The following is a 24,487-nucleotide window of genomic DNA, read 5'->3' as shown; positions in this document are numbered from 1 at the left end:
TTTTTTATTTTAACTTAATATAATATATAAAAATCTATTTAGTCTCAAATAAATGATGAAACGTGTTCAATTTGTTTTAAATAATGCAAAAACACAGTGTTTGGAGAAGAAAGTAAAAGTGCAATATGTGCCATGTAAGAAAGCTTCACGTTTCAGTTCCTTGCTCAGAACATGAGAACATATGAAAGCTGGTGGTTCCAATTGTTACCTTTATTTAACTAGGCAAGTCGGTTAAGAACAAATTCTTATTATCAATGATGGCCTAGGAACAGTGGGTTAACTGTTCAGGGGCAGAACGACAGATTTGTACCTTGTCAGCTCGGGGGTTTGAACTTGCAACCTTCCGGTTACTAGTCCAACGCTCTAACCACTAGGCTACCCTGTGGTTAGAGTCTTCAATATTCCCAGTTTGGCGAAGTAGGCTGTGATTGGATGATAAATTAACAGGCACCGCATCGATAATTTGCAACGCAGGGACAAGCTAGTTAACCTAGTCATATCATCAACAGTGTGTAGTTCACTAGGAATTATGTTAAGATTGATTGTTTTTTTTATAAGATAAGTTTAATGCTAGCTACGGTCGTTAAAGGGATAGTTCACCCCTACGGTCTTTAGGGGGATAGTTTACCCCTACGGTCTTTAGGGGGATAGTTCACCCCTACGGTCTTTAGAGGGATAGTTCACCCCTACGGTCTTTAGGGGGATAGCTCACCCCTACGGTCGTTAGAGGGATAGTTCACCCCTACGGTCTTTAGGGGGATAGTTCACCCCTACGGTCTTTAGGGGGATAGTTCACCCCTACGGTCTTTAAAGGGATAGTTCACCCCTACGGTCTTTAGGGGGATAGTTCACCCCTACGGTCTTTAGGGGGATAGTTCACCCCTACGGTCTTTAGAGGGATAGTTCACCCCTACGGTCTTTAGAGGGATAGTTCACCCCTACGGTCTTTAGAGGGATAGTTCACCCCTACGGTCTTTAGAGGGATAGTTCACCCCTACGGTCTTTAGGTGGATAGTTCACCCCTACGGTCTTTAGGTGGATAGTTCACCCCTACGGTCTTTAGAGGGATAGTTCACCCGTAATGTCTTTAGAGGGATAGTTCACCCCTACGGTCTTTAGAGGGATAGTTCACCCCTACGGTCTTTAGGGGGATAGTTCACCCCTACGGTCTTTAGGGGGATAGTTCACCCGTAATGTCTTTAGAGGGATAGTTCACCCGTAATGTCTTTAGAGGGATAGTTCACCCCTACGGTCTTTAGGGGGATAGTTCACCCCTACGGTCTTTAGGGGGATAGTTCACCCCTACGGTCTTTAGGGGGATAGTTCACCCCTACGGTCTTTAGGGGGATAGTTCACCCCTACGGTCTTTAGGGGGATAGTTCACCCCTACGGTCTTTAGGGGGATAGTTCACCCCTACGGTCTTTAGAGGGATAGTTCACCCCTACGGTCTTTAGGGGGATAGTTCACCCCTACGGTCTTTAGGGGGATAGTTCACCCTACGGTCTTTAGGGGGATAGTTCACCCCTACGGTCTTTAGGGGGATAGTTCACCCCTACGGTCTTTAGGGGGATAGTTCACCCCTACGGTCTTTAGAGGGATAGTTCACCCCTACGGTCTTTAGAGGGATAGTTCACCCCTACGGTCTTTAGAGGGATAGTTCACCCCTACGGTCTTTAGAGGGATAGTTCACCCCTACGGTCTTTAGAGGGATAGTTCACCCCTACGGTCTTTAGAGGGATAGTTCACCCCTACGGTCTTTAGAGGGATAGTTCACCCCTACGGTCTTTAGAGGGATAGTTCACCCCTACGGTCTTTAGAGGGATAGTTCACCCCTACGGTCGTTAGAGGGATAGTTCACCCCTACGGTCGTTAGAGGGATAGTTCACCCCTACGGTCGTTAGAGGGATAGTTCACCCCTACGGTCGTTAGAGGGATAGTTCACCCCTACGGTCGTTAGAGGGATAGTTCACCCCTACGGTCGTTAGAGGGATAGTTCACCCCTACGGTCGTTAGAGGGATAGTTCACCCCTACGGTCGTTAGAGGGATAGTTCACCCCTACGGTCGTTAGAGGGATAGTTCACCCCTACGGTCTTTAGAGGGATAGTTCACCCCTACGGTCTTTAGAGGGATAGTTCACCCCTACGGTCTTTAGAGGGATAGTTCACCCCTACGGTCGTTAGAGGGATAGTTCACCCCTACGGTCGTTAGAGGGATAGTTCACCCCTACGGTCTTTAGAGGGATAGTTCACCCCTACGGTCTTTAGAGGGATAGTTCACCCCTACGGTCTTTAGAGGGATAGTTCACCCCTACGGTCTTTAGAGGGATAGTTCACCCCTACGGTCTTTAGAGGGATAGTTCACCCCTACGGTCTTTAGAGGGATAGTTCACCCCTACGGTCGTTAGAGGGATAGTTCACCCCTACGGTCTTTAGGGGGATAGTTCACCCCTACGGTCTTTAGGGGGATAGTTCACCCCTACGGTCTTTAGGGGGATAGTTCACCCGTAATGTCTTTAGAGGGATAGTTCACCCGTAATGTCTTTAGAGGGATAGTTCACCCCTACGGTCTTTAGAGGGATAGTTCACCCCTACGGTCTTTAGGGGGATAGTTCACCCCTACGGTCTTTAGGGGGATAGTTCACCCCTACGGTCTTTAGGGGGATAGTTCACCCGTAATGTCTTTAGAGGGATAGTTCACCCGTAATGTCTTTAGAGGGATAGTTCACCCCTACGGTCTTTAGGGGGATAGTTCACCCGTAATGTCTTTAGAGGGATAGTTCACCCCTACGGTCTTTAGAGGGATAGTTCACCCCTACGGTCTTTAGGGGGATAGTTCACCCCTACGGTCTTTAGGGGGATAGTTCACCCTACGGTCTTTAGGGGGATAGTTCACCCCTACGGTCTTTAGGGGGATAGTTCACCCCTACGGTCTTTAGAGGGATAGTTCACCCCTACGGTCTTTAGGGGGATAGTTCACCCGTAATGTCTTTAGGGGGATAGTTCACCCCTACGGTCTTTAGAGGGATAGTTCACCCGTAATGTCTTTAGGGGGATAGTTCACCCCTACGGTCTTTAGGGGGATAGTTCACCCCTACGGTCTTTAGGGGGATAGTTCACCCCTACGGTCTTTAGAGGGATAGTTCACCCCTACGGTCTTTAGGGGGATAGTTCACCCCTACGGTCTTTAGAGGGATAGTTCACCCCTACGGTCTTTAGGGGGATAGTTCACCCCTACGGTCTTTAGAGGGATAGTTCACCCCTACGGTCTTTAGGGGGATAGTTCACCCTACGGTCTTTAGGGGGATAGTTCACCCCTACGGTCTTTAGGGGGATAGTTCACCCCTACGGTCTTTAGGGGGATAGTTCACCCCTACGGTCTTTAGGGGGATAGTTCACCCCTACGGTCTTTAGGGGGATAGTTCACCCTTACGGTCTTTAGGGGGATAGTTCACCCTACGGTCTTTAGGGGGATAGTTCACCCCTACGGTCTTTAGAGGGATAGTTCACCCCTACGGTCGTTAGAGGGATAGTTCACCCCTACGGTCTTTAGGGGGATAGTTCACCCCTACGGTCTTTAGAGGGATAGTTCACCCCTACGGTCTTTAGAGGGATAGTTCACCCCTACGGTCTTTAGAGGGATAGTTCACCCCTACGGTCTTTAGAGGGATAGTTCACCCCTACGGTCTTTAGAGGGATAGTTCACCCCTACGGTCTTTAGGTGGGATAGTTCACCCCTACGGTCTTTAGGTGGGATAGTTCACCCCTACGGTCTTTAGAGGGATAGTTCACCCGTAATGTTAAAGGGATAGTTCACCCGTAATGTCTTTAGAGGGATAGTTCACCCCTACGGTCTTTAGAGGGATAGTTCACCCATAATGTCTTTAAAGGGATAGTTCACCCATAATGTCTTTAAAGGTATAGTTCACCCGTAATGTTAAAGGGATAGTTCACCCATAATGTCTTTAAAGGGATAGTTCACCGTAATGTCTAAGCCGATCTGACCTTATTATTCCCAGATAAGGGGTTTAAGTACAGCTGATGAGCCTGAATTCATCTATTGTATTTTACAGCCTTTGACGCTGTAGCGTTAAATTGTGTTGTTGTTGTTGTTGTTGTTGACATGTCTGGTTTGTTGTTGTTGACATGTCTTTGTTGTTGTTGACATGTCTGGTTTGTTGTTGTTGACATGTCTGGTTTGTTGTTGTTGACATGTCTGGCTTGTTGTTGTTGACATGTCTGGCTTGTTGTTGTTGACATGTCTGGTTTGTTGTTGACATGTCTGGTTTGTTGTTGACATGTCTGGTTTGTTGTTGACATGTCTGGTTTGTTGTTGACATGTCTGGTTTGTTGTTGTAGAACGTATGGAGTGGCCCCTGTTAACCTGAACATAAAGACGGCGGGAGCCAGACCCTATGGAACAGGTACTGTCGTGTTCTGTTCTTCACCTGTTCTATGCACCTGACTTTACACAGGCCGACATGGAGTGGGGAATGTATAGTACAGGCTAATAGAGGTGTCCAGTCCCACCACCATGTCTTGATAGGTGTCCATTCCCACCACCATGTCTTGATAGGTGTCCATTCCCACCACCATGTCTTGATAGGTGTCCATTCCCACCACCATGTCTTGATAGGTGTCCGTTCCCACCACCATGTCCTTGATAGGTGTCCGTTCCCACCACCATGTCTTGATAGGTGTCCAGTCCCACCACCATGTCTTGATAGGTGTCCATTCCCACCACCATAGGTGTCCGTTCCCACCAGCATGTCTTGATAGGTGTCCATTCCCACCACCATGTCTTGATAGGTGTCCATTCCCACCACCATGTCTTGATAGGTGTCCATTCCCACCACCATAGGTGTCCATTCCCACCACCATAGGTGTTCATTCCCACCACCATGTCTTGATAGGTGTCCATTCCCACCACCATAGGTGTCCGGTCCCACCACCATGTCTTGATAGGTGTCCGTTCCCACCACCATGTCCTTGATAGGTGTCCATTCCCACCACCATAGGTGTCCATTCCCACCTCCATGTCTTGATAGGTGTCCATTCCCACCACCATAGGTGTCCATTCCCACCACCATGTCTTGATAGGTGTCCATTCCCACCACCATGTCTTGATAGGTGTCCATTCCCACCACCATAGGTGTCCATTCCCACCACCATGTCTTGATAGGTGTCCATTCCCACCACCATAGGTGTCCATTCCCACCACCATGTCTTGATAGGTGTCCATTCCCACCACCATAGGTGTCCATTCCCACCACCATAGGTGTCCATTCCCACCACCATGTCTTGATAGGTGTCCATTCCCACCACCATGTCTTGATAGGTGTCCATTCCCACCTCCATGTCTTGATAGGTGTCCATTCCCACCACCATAGGTGTCCATTCCCACCACCATGTCTTGATAGGTGTCCATTCCCACCACCATAGGTGTCCATTCCCACCACCATGTCTTGATAGGTGTCCATTCCCACCACCATAGGTGTCCATTCCCACCACCATAGGTGTCCATTCCCACCACCATGTCTTGATAGGTGTCCATTCCCACCACCATGTCTTGATAGGTGTCCATTCCCACCTCCATGTCTTGATAGGTGTCCATTCCCACCACCATAGGTGTCCATTCCCACCACCATGTCTTGATAGGTGTCCATTCCCACCACCATGTCTTGATAGGTGTCCATTCCCACCACCATAGGTGTCCATTCCCACCACCATGTCTTGATAGGTGTCCATTCCCACCACCATAGGTGTCCATTCCCACCACCATGTCTTGATAGGTGTCCATTCCCACCACCATGTCTTGATAGGTGTCCATTCCCACCACCATAGGTGTCCATTCCCACCACCATGTCTTGATAGGTGTCCATTCCCACCACCATAGGTGTCCATTCCCACCACCATGTCTCGATAGGTGTCCATTCCCACCACCATAGGTGTCCATTCCCACCACCATAGGTGTCCATTCCCACCACCATGTCTTGATAGGTGTCCATTCCCACCACCATGTCTTGATAGGTGTCCATTCCCACCTCCATGTCTTGATAGGTGTCCATTCCCACCACCATAGGTGTCCATTCCCACCACCATGTCTTGATAGGTGTCCATTCCCACCACCATAGGTGTCCATTCCCACCACCATGTCTTGATAGGTGTCCATTCCCACCACCATAGGTGTCCATTCCCACCACCATGTCTTGATAGGTGTCCGTTCCCACCACCATGTCTTGGGCAGCTTTGTGGAACTAGATGGTATAAATGTAGATATTGTTGTTTAAATTGTCCTCTGTGTATTTTAACACGGGTAGATATTCTAAATGTTTTTTTTCCATGTGGTGTTTTGGTTTCTATTCTCTCTCTAGTAGGGAACAAGTTGAAGGGTGTGGATCTGGAGGCCCCGGGAAACATCAATGGAGTCCCAGTCGTGGAGGTGGACATGGAGACATTCGAGGAGAAACCCTGGAGGAAACCAGGTACGGGTCACTGTGGGCGGGGTCGCTGTGGGCGGGGTCGCTGTGGGCGGGGTCACTGTGGGAGGGTTTGCTGTGGGACATTGGAGGAGAAACCCTGGAGGAAACCAGGTACGGGTCGCTGTGGGCGGGGTCGCTGTGGGCGGGGTTGCAGTGGGACATTGGAGGAGAACCCCTGGAGGAAACCGGGTACGGGTTACTGTGTCGTCTGACAGAGTGGGCGGGGTTACGTTTCTGATTGGTCCACTTTTACACTGAGGCTTGGTCGGAGTTTGTAAAAATAAACGTCTGTCTGTGTGTGTCTGTCTGTCTGTGTGTGTGTCTGTCTGTGTGTGTGTCTGTCTGTGTGTGTGTCTGTCTGTCTGTGTGTGTGTCTGTCTGTGTGTGTGTGTGTGTCGTGTGTGTGTGTGTGTCTGTCTGTGTGTGTGTGTGTGTAGGTGCTGACCTGTCTGACTACTTTAACTATGGGTTCAACGAGGACACGTGGAAGGGCTACTGTGACAAACAGAAGAGGCTGAGGATGGGCCTGGAGGTCGTCAACATCTCCTCCACCACCAGCAAAATCACTGTAAGACACAACATCTCCTCCACCACCAGCAAAATCACTGTAAGACACACCCCCTCCACCACCAGCAAAATCACTGTAAGACACACCCCCTCCACCACCAGCTAAATCACTGTAAGACACACCCCCTCCACCACCAGCTAAATCACTGTAAGACACACCTCCTCCACCACCAGCAAAATCACTGTAAGACACACCTCCTCCACCACCAGCAAAATCACTGTAAGACACACCCCCTCCACCACCAGCAAAATCACTGTAAGACACACCTCCTCCACCACCAGCTAAATCACTGTAAGATACAACATCTCCTCCACTACCAGCAAAATCACTGTAAGACACACCCCCTCCACCACCAGCAAAATCACTGTAAGACACACCTCCACCACCACCAGCAAAATCACTGTAAGACACACCCCCTCCACCACCAGCAAAATCACTGTAAGACACACCTCCACCACCACCAGCAAAATCACTGTAAGACACACCCCCTCCACCACCAGCAAAATCACTGTAAGACACACCTCCACCACCAGCAAAATCACTGTAAGACACACCCCCTCCACCACCAGCAAAATCACTGTAAGACACACCCCCTCCACCACCAGCAAAATCACTGTAAGACACACCTCCACCACCACCAGCAAAATCACTGTAAGACACACCCCCTCCACCACCAGCAAAATCACTAAGATACAACATCTCCTCCACCACCAGCTAAATCACTAAGATACAACATCTCCTCCACTACCAGCTAAATCACTAAGATACATCTCCTCCACCACCAGCTAAATCACTGTAAGACACACCTCCTCCACCACCAGCTAAATCACTGTAAGACACACCCCCTCCACCACCAGCAAAATCACTAAGACACACCCCCTCCACCACCACCAGCTAAATCACTAAGATACAACATCTCCTCCACTACCAGCTAAATCACTAAGATACAACATCTCCTCCACCACCAGCTAAATCACTGTAAGATACAACATCTCCTCCACCACCAGCTAAATCACTAAGATACAACATCTCCTCCACCACCAGCTAAATCACTGTAAGATACAACACCTCCTCCACTACCAGCTAAATCACTAAGATACAACATCTCCTCCACTACCTGCTAAATCACTAAGATACAACATCTCCTCCACCACCAGCTAAATCACTGTAAGACACAACATCTCCTCCACCACCAGCTAAATCACTAAGATACAACATCTCCTCCACTACCTGCTAAATCACTGTAAGATACAACATCTCCTCCACTACCAGCTAAATCACTAAGATACAACATCTCCTCCACTACCAGCTAAATCACTAAGATACAACATCTCCTCCACCACCAGCTAAATCACTAAGATACAACATCTCCTCCACCACCAGCTAAATCACTAAGATACAACATCTCCACCACCACCAGCAAAATCACTGTAAGACACACCTCCTCCACCACCAGCAAAATCACTGTAAGACACACCTCCTCCACCACCAGCTAAATCACTGTAAGATACAACATCCCCTCCACCACCAGAAAAATCACTGTAAGACACACCTCCTCCACCACCAGCAAAATCACTGTAAGACACACCTCCACCACCACCAGCAAAATCACTGTAAGACACACCTCCTCCACCACCAGCAAAATCACTGTAAGACACACCCCCTCCACCACCAGCAAAATCACTGTAAGATACAACATCCCCTCCACCACCAGCAAAATCACTGTAAGACACACCTCCTCCACCACCAGCAAAATCACTGTAAGACACACCTCCACCACCACCAGCAAAATCACTGTAAGACACACCTCCTCCACCACCAGCAAAATCACTGTAAGACACACCCCCTCCACCACCAGCAAAATCACTGTAAGACACACCTCCTCAACCACCAGCTAAATCACTGTAAGACACACCCCCTCCACCACCAGCAAAATCACTGTAAAACACACCCCCTCCACCACCAGTTAAATCACTGTAAGATACAACATCTCCTCCACTACCAGCTAAATCACTAAGATACAACATCTCCTCCACTACCAGCTAAATCACTAAGATACAACATCTCCTCCACCAGCTAAATCACTAAGATACAACATCTCCTCCACCAGCTAAATCACTGTAAGACACACCTCCACCACCACCAGCTAAATCACTAAGATACAACATCTCCACCACCACCAGCTAAATCACTAAGATACAACATCTCCACCACCACCAGCTAAATCACTAAGACACAACATCTCCTCCACCACCAGCTAAATCACTAAGACACAACATCTCCACCACCACCAGCTAAATCACTAAGACACAACATCTCCACCACCACCAGCTAAATCACTAAGACACAACATCTCTACCACCACCAGCTAAATCACTAAGACACAACATCTCCACCACCACCAGCTAAATCACTAAGACACAACATCTCCACCACCACCAGCTAAATCACTAAGACACAACATCTCCACCACCACCAGCTAAATCACTAAGACACAACATCTCCACCACCACCAGCTAAATCACTAAGATACATCTCCTCCACCACCAGCTAAATCACTAAGATACAACATCTCCTCCACCACCAGCTAAATCACTAAGATACAACATCTCCATCACCACCAGCTAAATCACTAAGATACAACATCTCCTCCACTACCTGCTAAATCACTAAGATACAACATCTCCTCCACTACCAGCTAAATCACTGTAAGATACAACATCTCCTCCACCACCAGCTAAATCACTAAGATACAACATCTCCTCCACTACCTGCTAAATCACTAAGATACAACATCTCCTCCACCACCAGCTAAATCACTAAGATACAACATCTCCTCCACTACCAGCTAAATCACTGTAAGATACAACACCTCCTCCACCACCAGCTAAATCACTAAGATACAACATCTCCTCCACCACCAGCTAAATCACTAAGATACAACATCTCCTCCACCACCAGCTAAATCACTAAGATACAACATCTCCTCCACTACCAGCTAAATCACTGTAAGATACAACATCTCCTCCACCACCAGCTAAATCACTAAGATACAACATCTCCTCCACCACCAGCTAAATCACTAAGATACAACATCTCCTCCACTACCAGCTAAATCACTGTAAGACACACCTCCTCCACCACCAGCTAAATCACTAAGACACAACATCTCCACCTCCTCTCTCTCCTCCTCTCAATTCACTTCCTTCTCTCTCTCCTCCTCTCAATTCAATTCCCTTCCTTCACTCTCCCCCCCTCTCAATTCACTTCCTTCTCTCTCTCCTCTCAATTCAATTCACTTCCTTCTCTCTCTCCTCCTCTCAATTCAATTCACTTCCTTATCTCTCTCCTCCTCTCAATTCAATTCACTTCCTTCTCTCTCTCCTCCTCTCAATTCAATTCACTTCCTTCTCTCTCTCCTCCTCTCAATTCAATTCACTTCCTTCTCTCTCCCCCCTCTCAATTCCCTTCCTTCTCTCTCTACCCCCCTCTCAATTCACTTCCTTCTCTCTCTCTCCCCCTCTCAATTCACTTCCTTCTCTCTCTCCTCCTCTCAATTCAATTCACTTCCTTCTCTCTCTCCTCCTCTCAATTCAATTCACTTCCTTCTCTCTCCCCCCTCTCAATTCCCTTCCTTCTCTCTCTACCCCCCTCTCAATTCACTTCCTTCTCTCTCTCTCCCCCTCTCAATTTACTTCCTTCTCTCTCTCCCCCTCTCAATTCACTTCCTTCTCTCTCTCCCCCTCTCAATTCACTTCCTTCTCTCTCTCTCCCCCTCTCAATTCACTTCCTTCTCTCTCTCTCCTCTTCTCAATTCACTTCCTTCTCTCTCTCTCCCCCTCTCAATTCACTTCCTTCTCTCTCTCCTCCTCTCAATTCACTTTCTTCTCTCTCTCCCCCTCTCAATTCACTTTCTTCTCTCTCTCTCCCCCTCTCAATTCACTTTCTTCTCTCTCTCTCCCCCTCTCAATTCACTTTCTTCTCTCTCCCCCCTCAATTCACTTTCTTCTCTCTCTCCCCCTCTCAATTCACTTCCTTCTCTCTCTCTCTCCTCCTCTCGATTCCCTTCCTCCTCTCTCTCTCCTCCTCTCGATTCCCTTCCTTCTTTGTCTCATTGAATTGCCATATGATAATCAGTGTAAAACAGATAAACCCGAGTTGTTTAAAACCAAGATATCCATTTAAAGAGGTCCTACTACTGTCAAATGTTCAAACCCAAGATGTTATAAACCTAAAGATGTCCTACTCTACTCCTCCCCCAGGTTCAGCAGGGCAGGACGGGGAATGAGAAGGAAGTGAGTTTACCCATCCACACGTCCAAACCTGACTTCCCCACTCCAGCCAGCCTCTACAAGTCCTCCATGAACATGAACACTACCAGGTAAGAGCTGTACACAGGTCCTCAGAATGATAAGAGCCGTAAGCTTAGCATAGGACAGGTAGAGACGGTAAGGTTAGCATAGAACAGGTAGAGACGGTAAGGTTAGCCTAGGACAGGTAGAGACAGACGGTGAGGTTAGCCTAGGACAGGTAGAGATGGTAAGGTTAGCCTAGGACAGGTAGAGACAGACGGTGAGGTTAGCCTAGGACAGGTAGAGATGGTAAGGTTAGCCTAGGACAGGTAGAGATGGTAAGGTTAGCCTAAGACAGGTACAGACAGACGGTGAGGTTAGCCTAGGACAGGTAGAGACGGTAAGGTTAACCTAGGACAGGTAGAGACGGTAAGGTTAGCCTAAGACAGGTACAGACAGACGGTGAGGTTAGCCTAGGACAGGTAGAGACGGTGAGGTTAGCCTAGGACAGGTAGAGACGGTGAGGTTAGCCTAGGACAGGTAGAGACGGTGAGGTTAGCCTAGGACAGGTAGAGACGGTGAGGTTGGCCTAGGACAGGTAGAGACGGTGAGGTTGGCCTAGGACAGGTAGAGACGGTGAGGTTAGCCTAGGACAGGTAGAGACGGTGAGGTTAGCCTAGGACAGGTAGAGACGGTAAGGTTAGCCTAGGACAGGTAGAGACGGTAAGGTTAGCCTAGGACAGGTAGAGACGGTAAGGTTAGCTTAGGACAGGTAGAGACGGTAAGGTTAGCCTAGGACAGGTACATATAGACGGTAAGGTTAGCCTAGGACAGGTAGAGACGGTAAGGTTAGCCTAGGACAGGTAGAGACGGTAAGGTTAGCCTAGGACAGGTACATATAGACGGTAAGGTTAGCCTAGGACAGGTACATATAGACGGTAAGGTTAGCCTAGGACAGGTACATATAGACGGTAAGGTTAGCCTAGGACAGGTACATATAGACGGTGAGGTTAGCCTAGGACAGGTACAGACAGACGGTGAGGTTAGCCTAGGACAGGTAGAGACGGTAAGGTTAGCCTAGGACAGGTACATATAGAGGGACTGTAAGGTTAGCCTAGGGCAGGTAGAGACAGGCCGTAAGGTTAGCCTAGGACAGGTAGAGGCGGTGAGGTTAGCCTAGGACAGGTAGAGACGGTAAGGTTAGCCTAGGACAGGTAGAGACGGTAAGGTTAGCCTAGGACAGGTAGAGACGGTAAGGTTAGCCTAGGACAGGTAGAGACGGTAAGGTTAGCCTAGGACAGGTACATATAGACGGTAAGGTTAGCCTAGGACAGGTAGAGACGGTAAGGTTAGCCTAGGACAGGTAGAGACGGTAAGGTTAGCCTAGGACAGGTACATATAGACGGTAAGGTTAGCCTAGGACAGGTACATATAGACGGTGAGGTTAGCCTAGGACAGGTACAGACAGACGGTGAGGTTAGCCTAGGACAGGTAGAGACGGTAAGGTTAGCCTAGGACAGGTACATATAGAGGGACTGTAAGGTTAGCCTAGGACAGGTACATATAGAGGGACTGTAAGGTTAGCCTAGGGCAGGTAGAGACAGGCCGTAAGGTTAGCCTAGGACAGGTACATATAGACGGACTGTAAGGTTAGCCTAGGGCAGGTTAAGAGACAGTGAGGTTAGCCTAGGACGGGTTAAGAGACAGTGAGGTTAGCCTAGGACGGGTTAAGAGACAGTAAGGTTAGCCTAGGACGGGTTAAGAGACAGTAAGGTTAGCCTAGGACGGGTTAAGAGACAGTGAGGTTAGCCTAGGACGGGTTAAGAGACAGTAAGGTTAGCCTAGGACAGGTACAGAGACAGCAAGGTTAGCCTGGGACAGGTTAAGAGACAGTAAGGTTATCCTAGGACAGGTTAAGAGACATGAGAGAGCCTCATGTATTAGCTCTGGTAGAGGATTTGGCAAAGCACTGTCTGGCAGTGGACAGACAGACACAGACAGACAGACAGAAAGAGGTAGAGAGAAAGAGAGCGAGAGATGGACAGACAGACAGATAGATAGAGCGAGAGATGGACAGACAGACAGACAGGTAGAGAGAAAGAGAGCGAGAGACGGACGGACGGACAGACAGATAGAGGTAGAGAGAAAGACAGAGGTAGAGAGAAAGACAGATAGAGGTAGAGAGAAAGACAGATAGAGGTAGAGAGAAAGACAGATAGAGGTAGAGAGAAAGACAGATAGAGGTAGAGAGAAAGACAGATAGAGAAAGAGAGCGAGAGACGGACAGACAGACAGATAGATAGATAGAGGTAGAGAGCGAGAGATGGACAGACAGGTAGAGAGCGAGAGATGGACAGACAGGTAGAGGTAGAGAGAAAGACAGGTAGAGGTAGAGAGAAAGACAGGTAGAGGTAGAGAGAAAGACAGGTAGAGGTAGAGAGAAAGACAGGTAGAGGTAGAGAGAAAGACAGGTAGAGGTAGAGAGAAAGACAGGTAGAGGTAGAGAGAAAGACAGGTAGAGGTAGAGAGAAAGACAGGTAGAGGTAGAGAGAAAGACAGGTAGAGGTAGAGAGAAAGACAGGTAGAGGTAGAGAGAAAGACAGGTAGAGGTAGAGAGAAAGACAGGTAGAGGTAGAGAGAAAGACAGGTAGAGGTAGAGAGAAAGACAGGTAGAGGTAGAGAGAAAGACAGGTAGAGGTAGAGAGAAAGACAGGTAGAGGTAGAGAGAAAGACAGGTAGAGGTAGAGAGAAAGACAGGTAGAGAGAAAGACAGGTAGAGAGAAAGACAGGTAGAGAGAAAGACAGGTAGAGAGAAAGACAGGTAGAGAGAAAGACAGGTAGAGAGAAAGACAGGTAGAGAGAAAGACAGGTAGAGAGAAAGACAGGTAGAGGTAGAGAGAAAGACAGATAGAGAAAGAGAGCGAGAGACGGACAGACAGATAGAGGTAGAGAGAAAGAGAGCGAGAGATGGAAAGACAGATAGAGGTAGAGAGAAAGAGAGCGAGAGATGGAAAGACAGACAGATAGAGGTAGAGAGCGAGAGATGGACAGACAGGTAGAGGTAGAGAGAAAGACAGGTAGCGGTAGAGAGAAAGACAGGTAGCGGTAGAGAGAAAGACAGGTAGCGGTAGAGAGAAAGACAGGTAGCGGTAGAGAGAAAGACAGGTAGCGGTAGAGAGAAAGACAGAGAGAGGTAGAGAGAAAGACAGAGAGAGGTAGAGAGAAAGACAGAGAGAGGTAGAGAGAAAGACAGAGAGAGGTAGAGAGAAAGACAGAGAGAGGTAGAGAGAAAGACAGGTAGAGGTAGAGAGAAAGACAGAGAGAGGTAGAGAGAAAGACAGAGAGAGGTAGAGAGAAAGACAGAGAGGTAGAGAGAAAGACAGAGAGGTAGAGAGAAAGACAGAGAGAGGTAGAGAGAAAGACAGAGAGAGGTAGAGAGAAAGACAGAGAGAGGTAGAGAGAAAGACAGAGAGAGGTAGAGAGAAAGACAGAGAGAGGTAGAGAGAAAGACAGAGAGAGGTAGAGAGAAAGACAGAGAGAGGTAGAGAGAAAGACAGAGAGAGGTAGAGAGAAAGACAGAGAGAGGTAGAGAGAAAGACAGAGAGAGGTAGAGAGAAAGACAGAGAGAGGTAGAGAGAAAGACAGAGAGAGGTAGAGAGAAAGACAGAGAGAGGTAGAGAGAAAGACAGAGAGAGGTAGAGAGAAAGACAGAGAGAGGTAGAGAGAAAGACAGAGAGAGGTAGAGAGAAAGACAGAGAGAGGTAGAGAGAAAGACAGAGAGAGGTAGAGAGAAAGACAGAGAGAGGTAGAGAGAAAGACAGAGAGAGGTAGAGAGAAAGACAGAGAGAGGTAGAGAGAGAAAGACAGAGAGAGGTAGAGAGAGACAGACAGAGAGAGGTAGAGAGAGACAGACAGAGAGAGGTAGAGAGAGACAGACAGAGAGAGGTAGAGAGAGACAGACAGAGAGAGGTAGAGAGAGACAGACAGAGAGAGGTAGAGAGAGACAGACAGAGAGAGGTAGAGAGAGACAGACAGAGGTAGAGAGAGACAGACAGAGGTAGAGAGAGACAGACAGAGGTAGAGAGAGACAGACAGAGGTAGAGAGAAAGACAGAGAGAAAGAGCGAGAGACGGACAGACAGATGCAGTTAGACTGCTTGCTTCCGTCTTTCTCCTCTCACTGAACACATGACTGAGTCCCTCTGAGTGTGAGGGGAGGTCTAACTGTCTCCCTCCTCCTCCCACTGATGGTAGGATCTCCCCCCCACAGTGGACGACTCCCCCCGTCCAGGACATGTCCTACTATACGTGAGTGGGGTGGGGCTTGTTGACAACAACACACTGATACATGGGATGGGGCTTGTTGACAACAACACACTGATACATGGGGTGGGGCTTGTTCACAACAACACACTGATACATGGGATGGGGCTTGTTGACAACAACACACTGATACATGGGATGGGGCTTGTTGACAACAACACACTGATACATGGGGTGGGGCTTGTTGACAACAACACACTGATACATGGGATGGGGCTTGTTGACAACAACACACTGATACATGGGATGGGGCTTGTTGACAACAACACACTGATACATGGGATGGGGCTTGTTGACAACAACACACTGATACATGGGATGGGGCTTGTTGACAACAACACACTGATACATGGGATGGGGCTTGTTGACAACAACACACTGATACATGGGATGGGGCTTGTTGACAACAACACACTGATACATGGGATGGGGCTTGTTGACAACAACACACTGATACATGGGATGGGGCTTGTTGACAACAACACACTGATACATGGGATGGGGCTTGTTGACAACAACACACTGATACATGGGATGGGGCTTGTTGACAACAACACACTGATACATGGGATGGGGCTTGTTGACAACAACACACTGATACATGGGATGGGGCTTGTTGACAACAACACACTGATACATGGGATGGGGCTTGTTGACAACAACACACTGATACATGGGATGGGGCTTGTTGACAACAACACACTGATACATGGGATGGGGCTTGTTGACAACAACACACTGATACATGGGATGGGGCTTGTTCACAACAACACACTGATACATGGGATGGGGCTTGTTGACAACAACACACTGATACATGGGATGGGGCTTGTTGACAACAACACACTGATACATCCATGTACAGTATTGTGTCTTTTCCAGATGCTATTTAAAACACAAAATAAACTCGTTTTAATTTCCCTCGGCCGATTAAACTAGTGACAAACGGCGTAGTTGCGTCACGTCGTTTAGGGCACAACGTGGTAGCCAACAATTGTCACCGCGGCAACGTTAAGATTCACGGGAGTCATCACCCTGGCAACAGTAAACACATTTAAATGCAGCACACGTATGCACATTGACTCACGCCTGTGTGACAGGTGATAGCCATGTTATAGACATGTAATAACAGATTCTACATCCTATGTGTTAGTGCTGCTGTGTGTTGTCCTTTCTGACTTTAGTGTCCCGTCACTGATCTGTCTGGTGGTTAGGTACCCCGATCTGTCTGGTGGTGGTTAGGTACCGATCTGTCTGGTGGTGGTTAGGTACCAATCTGTCTGGTGGTTAGGTACCCCGATCTGTCTGGGGTGGTTAGGTACCCAGATCTGTCTGGTGGTTAGGTACCGATCTGTCTGTGATGGTTAGGTACCCAGATCTGTCTGGTGGTGGTTAGGTACCGATCTGTCTGGGGTGGTTAGGTACCGATCTGTCTGGGGTGGTTAGGTACCCCGATCTGTCTGGGGTGGTTAGGTACCCCGATCTGTCTGGGGTGGTTAGGTACCCAGATCTGTCTGGTGGTGGTTAGGTACCGATCTGTCTGGTGGTGGTTAGGTACACCGATCTGTCTGGGGTGGTTAGGTACCCCGATCTGTCTGGGGTGGTTAGGTACCCCGATCTGTCTGTGGTGGTTAGGTACCCCGATCTGTCTGTGGTGGTTAGGTACCCCGATCTGTCTGTGGTGGTGAGGTACCGATCTGTCTGTGGTGGTTAGGTACCGATCTGTCTGGGGTGGTTAGGTACCCCGATCTGTCTGGGGTGGTTAGGTACCCAGATCTGTCTGTGGGTACCCCGATCTGTCTGTGGGTACCCCGATCTGTCTGTGGGTACCCCGATCTGTCTGGGGTGGTTAGGTACCCCGATCTGTCTGTGGTGGTTAAGTACCCAGATCTGTCTGTGGTGGTTAGGTACCCAGATCTGTCTGTGGGTACCCCGATCTGTCTGTGGGTACCCCGATCTGTCTGTGGGTACCCCGATCTGTCTGTGGGTACCCCGATCTGTCTGTGGGTACCCCGATCTGTCTGTGGGTACCCCGATCTGTCTGTGGGTACCCCGATCTGTCTGTGGGTACCCCGATCTGTCTGTGGGTACCCCGATCTGTCTGTGGGTACCCCGATCTGTCTGTGGTGGTTAGGTACCCCGATCTGTCTGTGGTGGTTAGGTACCCCGATCTGTCTGTGGTGGTTAGGTACCCCGATCTGTGCATGTGGCTGTGTATTAGTTGGTAGAGAGTATAGATGGTAAACTCAGCGTTAATGACTGAGTAGACGGCAGGTCGTCTAGTGGTTAAGAGCTTTGGGGCCCGTAAACGGAAGGTTGCTTGTTCGAATCCCAGAGCCGACGAGGTGAAACATGTCATCTTGAGCCAAAAGGCCCTTAGCCGTGACAGCTTCCTGTTTGTTGTTCTGGAGGAGATGGTCTGCTGAGTGACTCACGTTGTGTTCAGGAAGACCAGTGGTACGATCGACGTGATTGGAGGAGGGACCGCTACCATCAGCAGAGTGGAGGGACGACGAAGACACAACCTGGAGGGAAACAACATCCAGGTACACACACACACACACACACACACACACACACACACACACGCCTGGAGGGAAACAACATCCAGGTACACACACACACACGCCTGGAGGGAAACAACATCCAGGTACACACACACACACGCCTGGAGGGAAACAACATCCAGGTACACACACACACGCCTGGAGGGAAACAACATCCAGGTACACACACACACACCTGGAGGGAAACAACATCCAGGTACACACACACACACACACAACCTAGAGGGAAACAACATCCAGGTACACACACACACACAACCTGGAGGGAAACAACATCCAGGTACACACAACCCAATATTTAGGAAGTTGTTCTTAATGTTTTGTAAACTCAGTGTATATTATGTGAGCAAAACAGAAAAAATATATATTATTAATTTAAATAAAATAATGAGCCGTACATTGACACATCGAGTCCAAAACGTCAGTTAAAAACATAAATATCGAGGTAGTTTTAAATCTTCCAAGAACTCATCTTTAATTTCCTGAGGAAAACAGTCCCTGCTGTTATGAAAACCTTATGTTGACACCCAGAGTCACATTTTAGTTTATTTAGTCTTTTCAACAGGTTTTTAAAGGACCTTTTAGCCTGGTATCGTAGTAATACTGGTGTCGGGACAACACTACACGAACACATGAAATGACATGGCCTACATAGAAGTCCATGTAACCATTCTGTTGGCTGTTGAATCACATACCCGGTTGTGATTTGGCCGTGTCTTCGTTGTCGTAGGTGATTTCGGAACACTCGTCGTCGGACGCTGAGCAAAATCCCAACAAGATGCCCCCCTTCTTCCCCCCCGGCCCCCTCCCGCCAAACATCCCTCCTCCCCCATTCCTTCCCCCTCCTCCCAACGTCAGCCAGGCTCCCCCTCTCATCCCCCCACCAAGTAAGTCTACACCTCTCTCACTTTGTCTCTCTCTCTCTCTCTCCCCGCATCTCTCTCTCTCTCTCCCCGTCTCTCTCTCTCCCCCCGCATCTCTCTCTCTCTCTGCCTCCTCTATGTCTCTCTCTCTCTCTGCCTCCTCTGTCTCTCTCTGTCTCCTCTCGCTCTCTCTCCCCCCACATCTCTCTCTCTCTGCCTCCTCTGTCTCTCTCTGTCTCCTCTCGCTCTCTCTCCCCCCGCATCTCTCTCTCTCTCTGCCTCCTATGTCTCTCTCTCTCTCTCTCTGCCTCCTCTCGCTCTCTCTCCCCCGTCTCTCTCTCTCTCTCCTGCTTTCTGTCTCTTTCCCTCTAACTTTCTCTCCCTTTTATATATTTGTATATTCACCCTGTTTAACTTTCCCACAGAGGAATTTGCTAACAATTGTTTTTTTTAATTTGTTAGGAATACCTATGAATGTCCCTCCTCCTGGTAAGAGCAATACTCCCAACTATACTCACTATTACTACACAAACTACACAATGACATTCATGATGTGGGAAAGACTGAAGAGTTCCACATATTAGTATACTATACAGGTTTTTATCTGTCTCAATGTTCCCAGTTAGAATGTGTCAGTGTGGTGATGTCATAATGTGGTATAAACTCAACGGGTAGAATGTGTCAGTGTGGTGATGTCATAATGTGGTATAGACGCAACAGGTAGAATGTCAGTGTGGTGATGTCATAATGTGGTATAGACTCAACAGGTAGAATGTGTCAGTGTGGTGATGTCATAATGTGGTATAGACTCAACAGGTAGAATGTGTCAGTGTGGTGATGTCATAATGTGGTATAGACTCAACAGGTAGAATGTGTCAGTGTGGTGATGTCATAATGTGGTATAGACGCAACAGGTAGAATGTGTCAGTGTGGTGATGTCATAATGTGGTATAGATGCAACAGGTAGAATGTGTCAGTGTGGTGATGTCATAATGTGGTATAGACTGAACAGTTGGAATGTGTCAGTGTGGTGATGTCATAATGTGGTATAGACTCAACAGTTGGAATGTGTCAGTGTGGTGATGTCATAATGTGGTATAAACTCAACAGGTAGAATGTGTCAGTGTGGTGATGTCATAATGTGGTATAGACTCAACAGGTAGAATGTGTCAGTGTGGTGATGTCATAATGTGGTATAGACGCAACAGGTAGAATGTCAGTGTGGTGATGTCATAATGTGGTATAGACTCAACAGGTAGAATGTGTCAGTGTGGTGATGTCATAATGTGGTATAGACGCAACAGGTAGAATGTGTCAGTGTGGTGATGTCATAATGTGGTATAGACTCAACAGTTAGAATGTGTCAGTGTGGTGATGTCATAATGTGGTATAGACTCAACAGGTAGAATGTGTCAGTGTGGTGATGTCATAATGTGGTATAGACTCAACAGGTAGAATGTGTCAGTGTGGTGATGTCATAATGTGGTATAGACTCAACAGGTAGAATGTGTCAGTGTGGTGATGTCATAATGTGGTATAGACGCAACAGGTAGGATGTCATAATGTGGTATAGACGCAACAGGTAGAATGTGTCAGTGTGGTGATGTCATAATGTGGTATAGACTCAACAGGTAGAATGTGTCAGTGTGGTGATGTCATAATGTGGTATAGACTCAACAGTTGGAATGTGTCAGTGTGGTGATGTCATAATGTGGTATAGACTCAACAGTTGGAATGTGTCAGTGTGGTGATGTCATAATGTGGTATAGACGCAACAGGTAGAATGTGTCAGTGTGGTGATGTCATAATGTGGTATAGACTCAACAGGTAGAATGTGTCAGTGTGGTGATGTCATAATGTGGTATAGACGCAACAGGTAGAATGTGTCAGTGTGGTGATGTCATAATGTGGTATAGACGCAACAGTTATAATGTGTCTGTCTTAATAGTAACACTGTGTGTGTGCAGGTTTCCCTCCTCCCAGCGGCCCCCCTCCATCTCTCATCCCCACCTTGGACAGGTACGACAGCTCCACCTTGTAGAGATCTAAGGCAGAGTTTACACAGGCAACCCAATTCTGATCTGTTAACCCAATTATTTACAGAAGAGCTGATCTGTTTAAATTGCGTTAGCATAGTGACTGGAAGTCTATGGGTATCTGCTAGCATGCTATGGGTATCTGCTAGCATGCTATGGGTATCTGCTAGCATGCTATGGGTATCTGCTAGCATGCTAGTAGATACCCATCGACATCCAGGCAACGCGCTAACTCTATTTAACATTGGCTCACGAATACTACCTTAAACTTCCTTCATACTGGACACAGAGACATAAACACGGTGTCCACGACTCCATCTGACTGGGGAAATAGATAAAGAGCAGCATTGCCAGAATCCTGAAATATCCATTTAATATGATTGATTGGATCAATATGTAAATGGCATCTAAAGTATTGGTTAAAATGATCGTGACGACTTTGATATATTTAACTTTTTTATTTTTTTATAGCAGCGGGCATCCAGGTGGATATGATGTTCGTCCTGTTCCACCATACCCCTTCCCCACAGGTAGGGGGCGACAACACACACTTTCACTCTATATTATATACATCTGTCCAAAATGGATCCCTATTCCCTATGTAGTGCGCTACCGTTGCCTAAGGTGCCATTTCTGATGTAGCCTCACTCTCAATCACTTTCAATGAATAATAAGTTATTATTATATTCAATGGTATTAATTCAGTCCATGGGCTTCATTTAACAAGATATATAGGATGAGTCCCAATGGGAGCCAATCTGGCCTAATATAATGCATCACTTTTAAGCAGGGTCAATAGGGCTGTGGTCAAAAGTAGTGCACTACATAGGGAATAGGGCTCTGGTCTAAAGTAGTGCCCTGATTAGGGCTCTGGTCTAAAGTAGTGCACTATATAGGGAATAGGGCTCTGGTCTAAAGTAGTGCACTATATAGGGAATAGGGCTCTGGTCTAAAGTAGTGCACTGTATAGGGAATAGGGCTCTGGTCTAAAGTAGTGCACTATATAGGGAATAGGGCTCTAGTCTAAAGTAGTGCCCTATATAGGGAATAGGGTTCTATAGGGCTCTGGTCTAAAGTAGTGCCCTATATAGGGAATAGGGTTCCATAGGGCTCTGGTCTAAAGTAGTGCACTATATAGGGAATAGGGTTCTGGTCTAAAGTAGTGCACTATATAGGGAATAGGGTGCCATAGGGCTCTGGTCTAAAGTAGTGCCCTATATAGGGAATAGGGTTCCATAGGGCTCTGGTCTAAAGTAGTGCACTATATAGGGAATAGGGTGCCATAGGGCTCTGGTCTAAAGTAGTGCCCTATATAGGGAATAGGGTTCCATAGGGCTCTGGTCTAAAGTAGTGCACTATATAGGGAATAGGGCTCTGGTCTAAAGTAGTTCACTATATAGGGAATAGGGCTCTGGTCTAAAGTAGTACACTATATAGGGAATAGGGCTCTGGTCTAAAGTAGTGCACTATATAGGGGATAGGGCTCTGGTCTAAAGTAGTGCACTATATAGGGAATAGGACTCTGGTCTAAAGTAGTGCACTATATAGGGGATAGGGCTCTGGTCTAAAGTAGTGCACTATATAGGGAATAGGACTCTGGTCTAAAGTAGTGCACTATATAGGGAATAGGGTGTCATAGGGCTCTGGTCTAAAGTAGTGCCCTATATAGGGAATAGGGCTCTGGTCTAAAGTAGTGCCCTATATAGGGAATAGGGCTCTGGTCTAAAGTAGTGCCCTATATAGGGAATAGGGCTCTGGTCTAAAGTAGTGCACTATATAGGGAATAGGGCTCTGGTCTAAAGTAGTGCACTATATAGGGAATAGGGCTCTGGTCTAAAGTAGTGCACTATATAGGGAATAGGGTGCCAGTTGGGATGCACACATTTATGAACTTGATCCAAAGTTTGATTGATGTTAGGGCCGGTACGATACCAGTATCGCCATCCTCGTTAGTATCGTGGCAAGGAAACACAAAGCAGATTGGCTCAGTATGTAATACCTTCTTTAGGAAACAGCCCTGATGTTGGAAACAAACATCATTATGTTGGAAAACAGCCCTGATGTTGGAAACAAACATCATTATGTTGGAAAACAGCCCTGATGTTGGAAACAAACATCATTATGTTGGGAAACAGCCCTGATGCTGGAAAACAGCCCTGATGTTGGAAACAAACATCATTATGTTGGGAAACGGCCCTGATGCTGGGAAACGGCCCTGATGCTGGGAAACGGCCCTGATGTTGGAAAACAAACATCATTATGTAGGGAAACGGCCCTGATGTTGGGAAACGGCCCTGATGTTGGGAAACGGCCCTGATGTTGGGAAACGGCCCTGATGTTGGGAAACAGCCCTGATGTTGGGAAACAGCCCTGATGTTGGGAAACAGTCACATTGTATTTATTTTCCAAGCTAGAGCACACCATATATGACATCCATCAGGTTTTTAAAGCACCAAACAGTTTAGTCTGTTACGATACTGCTATCGCCTCGGCCGTCATTGATAAGGGGAGTATTTTAACTCATGGAAGGTGTTTAGGTGGGTAACCACTGATAAGGGGAGTATTGTAACTCATGGAAGGTGTTTAGGTGGGTAACCACTGATAAGGGGAGTATTTTAACTCATGGAAGGTGTTTAGGTGGGTAACCACTGATAAGGGGAGTATTTTAACTCCACATGGAAGGTGTTTAGGTGGGTAACCATTGATAAGGGGAGTATTTTAACTCATGGAAGGTGTTTAGGTGGGTAACCACTGATAAGGGGAGTATTTTAACTCCACATGGAAGGTGTTTAGGTGGGTAACCACTGATAAGGGGAGTATTTTAACTCATGGAAGGTGTTTAGGTGGGTAACCACTGATAAGGGGAGTATTGTAACTCATGGAAGGTGTTTAGGTGGGTAACCAGTGATATGGGCAGTATTGTAACTCATGGAAGGTGTTTAGGTGGGTAACCACTGATAAGGGGAGTATTTTAACTCATGGAAGATGTTTAGGTGGGTAACCACTGATAAGGGGAGTATTTTAACTCATGGAAGGTGTTTAGGTGGGTAACCATTGATAAGGGGAGTATTTTAACTCCACATGGAAGGTGTTTAGGTGGGTAACCACTGATAAGGGGAGTATTGTAACTCATGGAAGATGTTTAGGTGGGTAACCACTGATAAGGGGAGTATTTTAACTCATGGAAGGTGTTTAGGTGGGTAACCAGTGATAAGGGGAGTATTTTAACTCATGGAAGGTGTTTAGGTGGGTAACCACTGATATGTTCACACCATATTGTAATAATCGATCATGTTTATTGTCCCTCAGGTGGTTTCCCTCCTCCTATGACAGGTATGTCCTCATCACTACAGTATCTC

At 47.4% G+C, this 24,487-nt stretch overlaps 1 protein-coding gene across 4 annotated transcripts in view; it reads left to right on the top strand.

Annotated features, from left to right (window-relative positions):
• Window positions 1-24,487, top strand: part of LOC135537014 (pre-mRNA 3'-end-processing factor FIP1-like) — a 42,285-nt gene that overhangs the window by 5,032 nt on the left and 12,766 nt on the right. Inside the window, exons 5-15 of one of the 4 annotated variants that reach the window (XM_064963229.1) lie at window positions 4,358-4,422; window positions 6,373-6,483; window positions 6,918-7,048; window positions 11,311-11,429; window positions 15,594-15,647; window positions 18,109-18,208; window positions 18,960-19,116; window positions 19,555-19,581; window positions 21,060-21,111; window positions 21,603-21,658; window positions 24,438-24,461. In XM_064963229.1, the coding sequence (XP_064819301.1) occupies window positions 4,358-4,422; window positions 6,373-6,483; window positions 6,918-7,048; window positions 11,311-11,429; window positions 15,594-15,647; window positions 18,109-18,208; window positions 18,960-19,116; window positions 19,555-19,581; window positions 21,060-21,111; window positions 21,603-21,658; window positions 24,438-24,461 (896 nt within the window). Of the gene's footprint in view, window positions 1-4,357; window positions 4,423-6,372; window positions 6,484-6,917; window positions 7,088-11,310; window positions 11,430-15,593; window positions 15,648-18,108; window positions 18,209-18,959; window positions 19,117-19,554; window positions 19,582-21,059; window positions 21,112-21,599; window positions 21,659-24,437; window positions 24,462-24,487 lie in introns of all 4 variants that reach the window. The other 3 variants (XM_064963228.1, XM_064963227.1, XM_064963226.1) reach the window with 3 other exon arrangements.

This window comes from Oncorhynchus masou, unplaced genomic scaffold (assembly GCF_036934945.1).
Source record: "Oncorhynchus masou masou isolate Uvic2021 unplaced genomic scaffold, UVic_Omas_1.1 unplaced_scaffold_698, whole genome shotgun sequence".
Lineage (NCBI taxonomy): Eukaryota > Metazoa > Chordata > Actinopteri > Salmoniformes > Salmonidae > Oncorhynchus > Oncorhynchus masou.
This window is presented reverse-complemented; position numbering and strand designations above follow the sequence as displayed.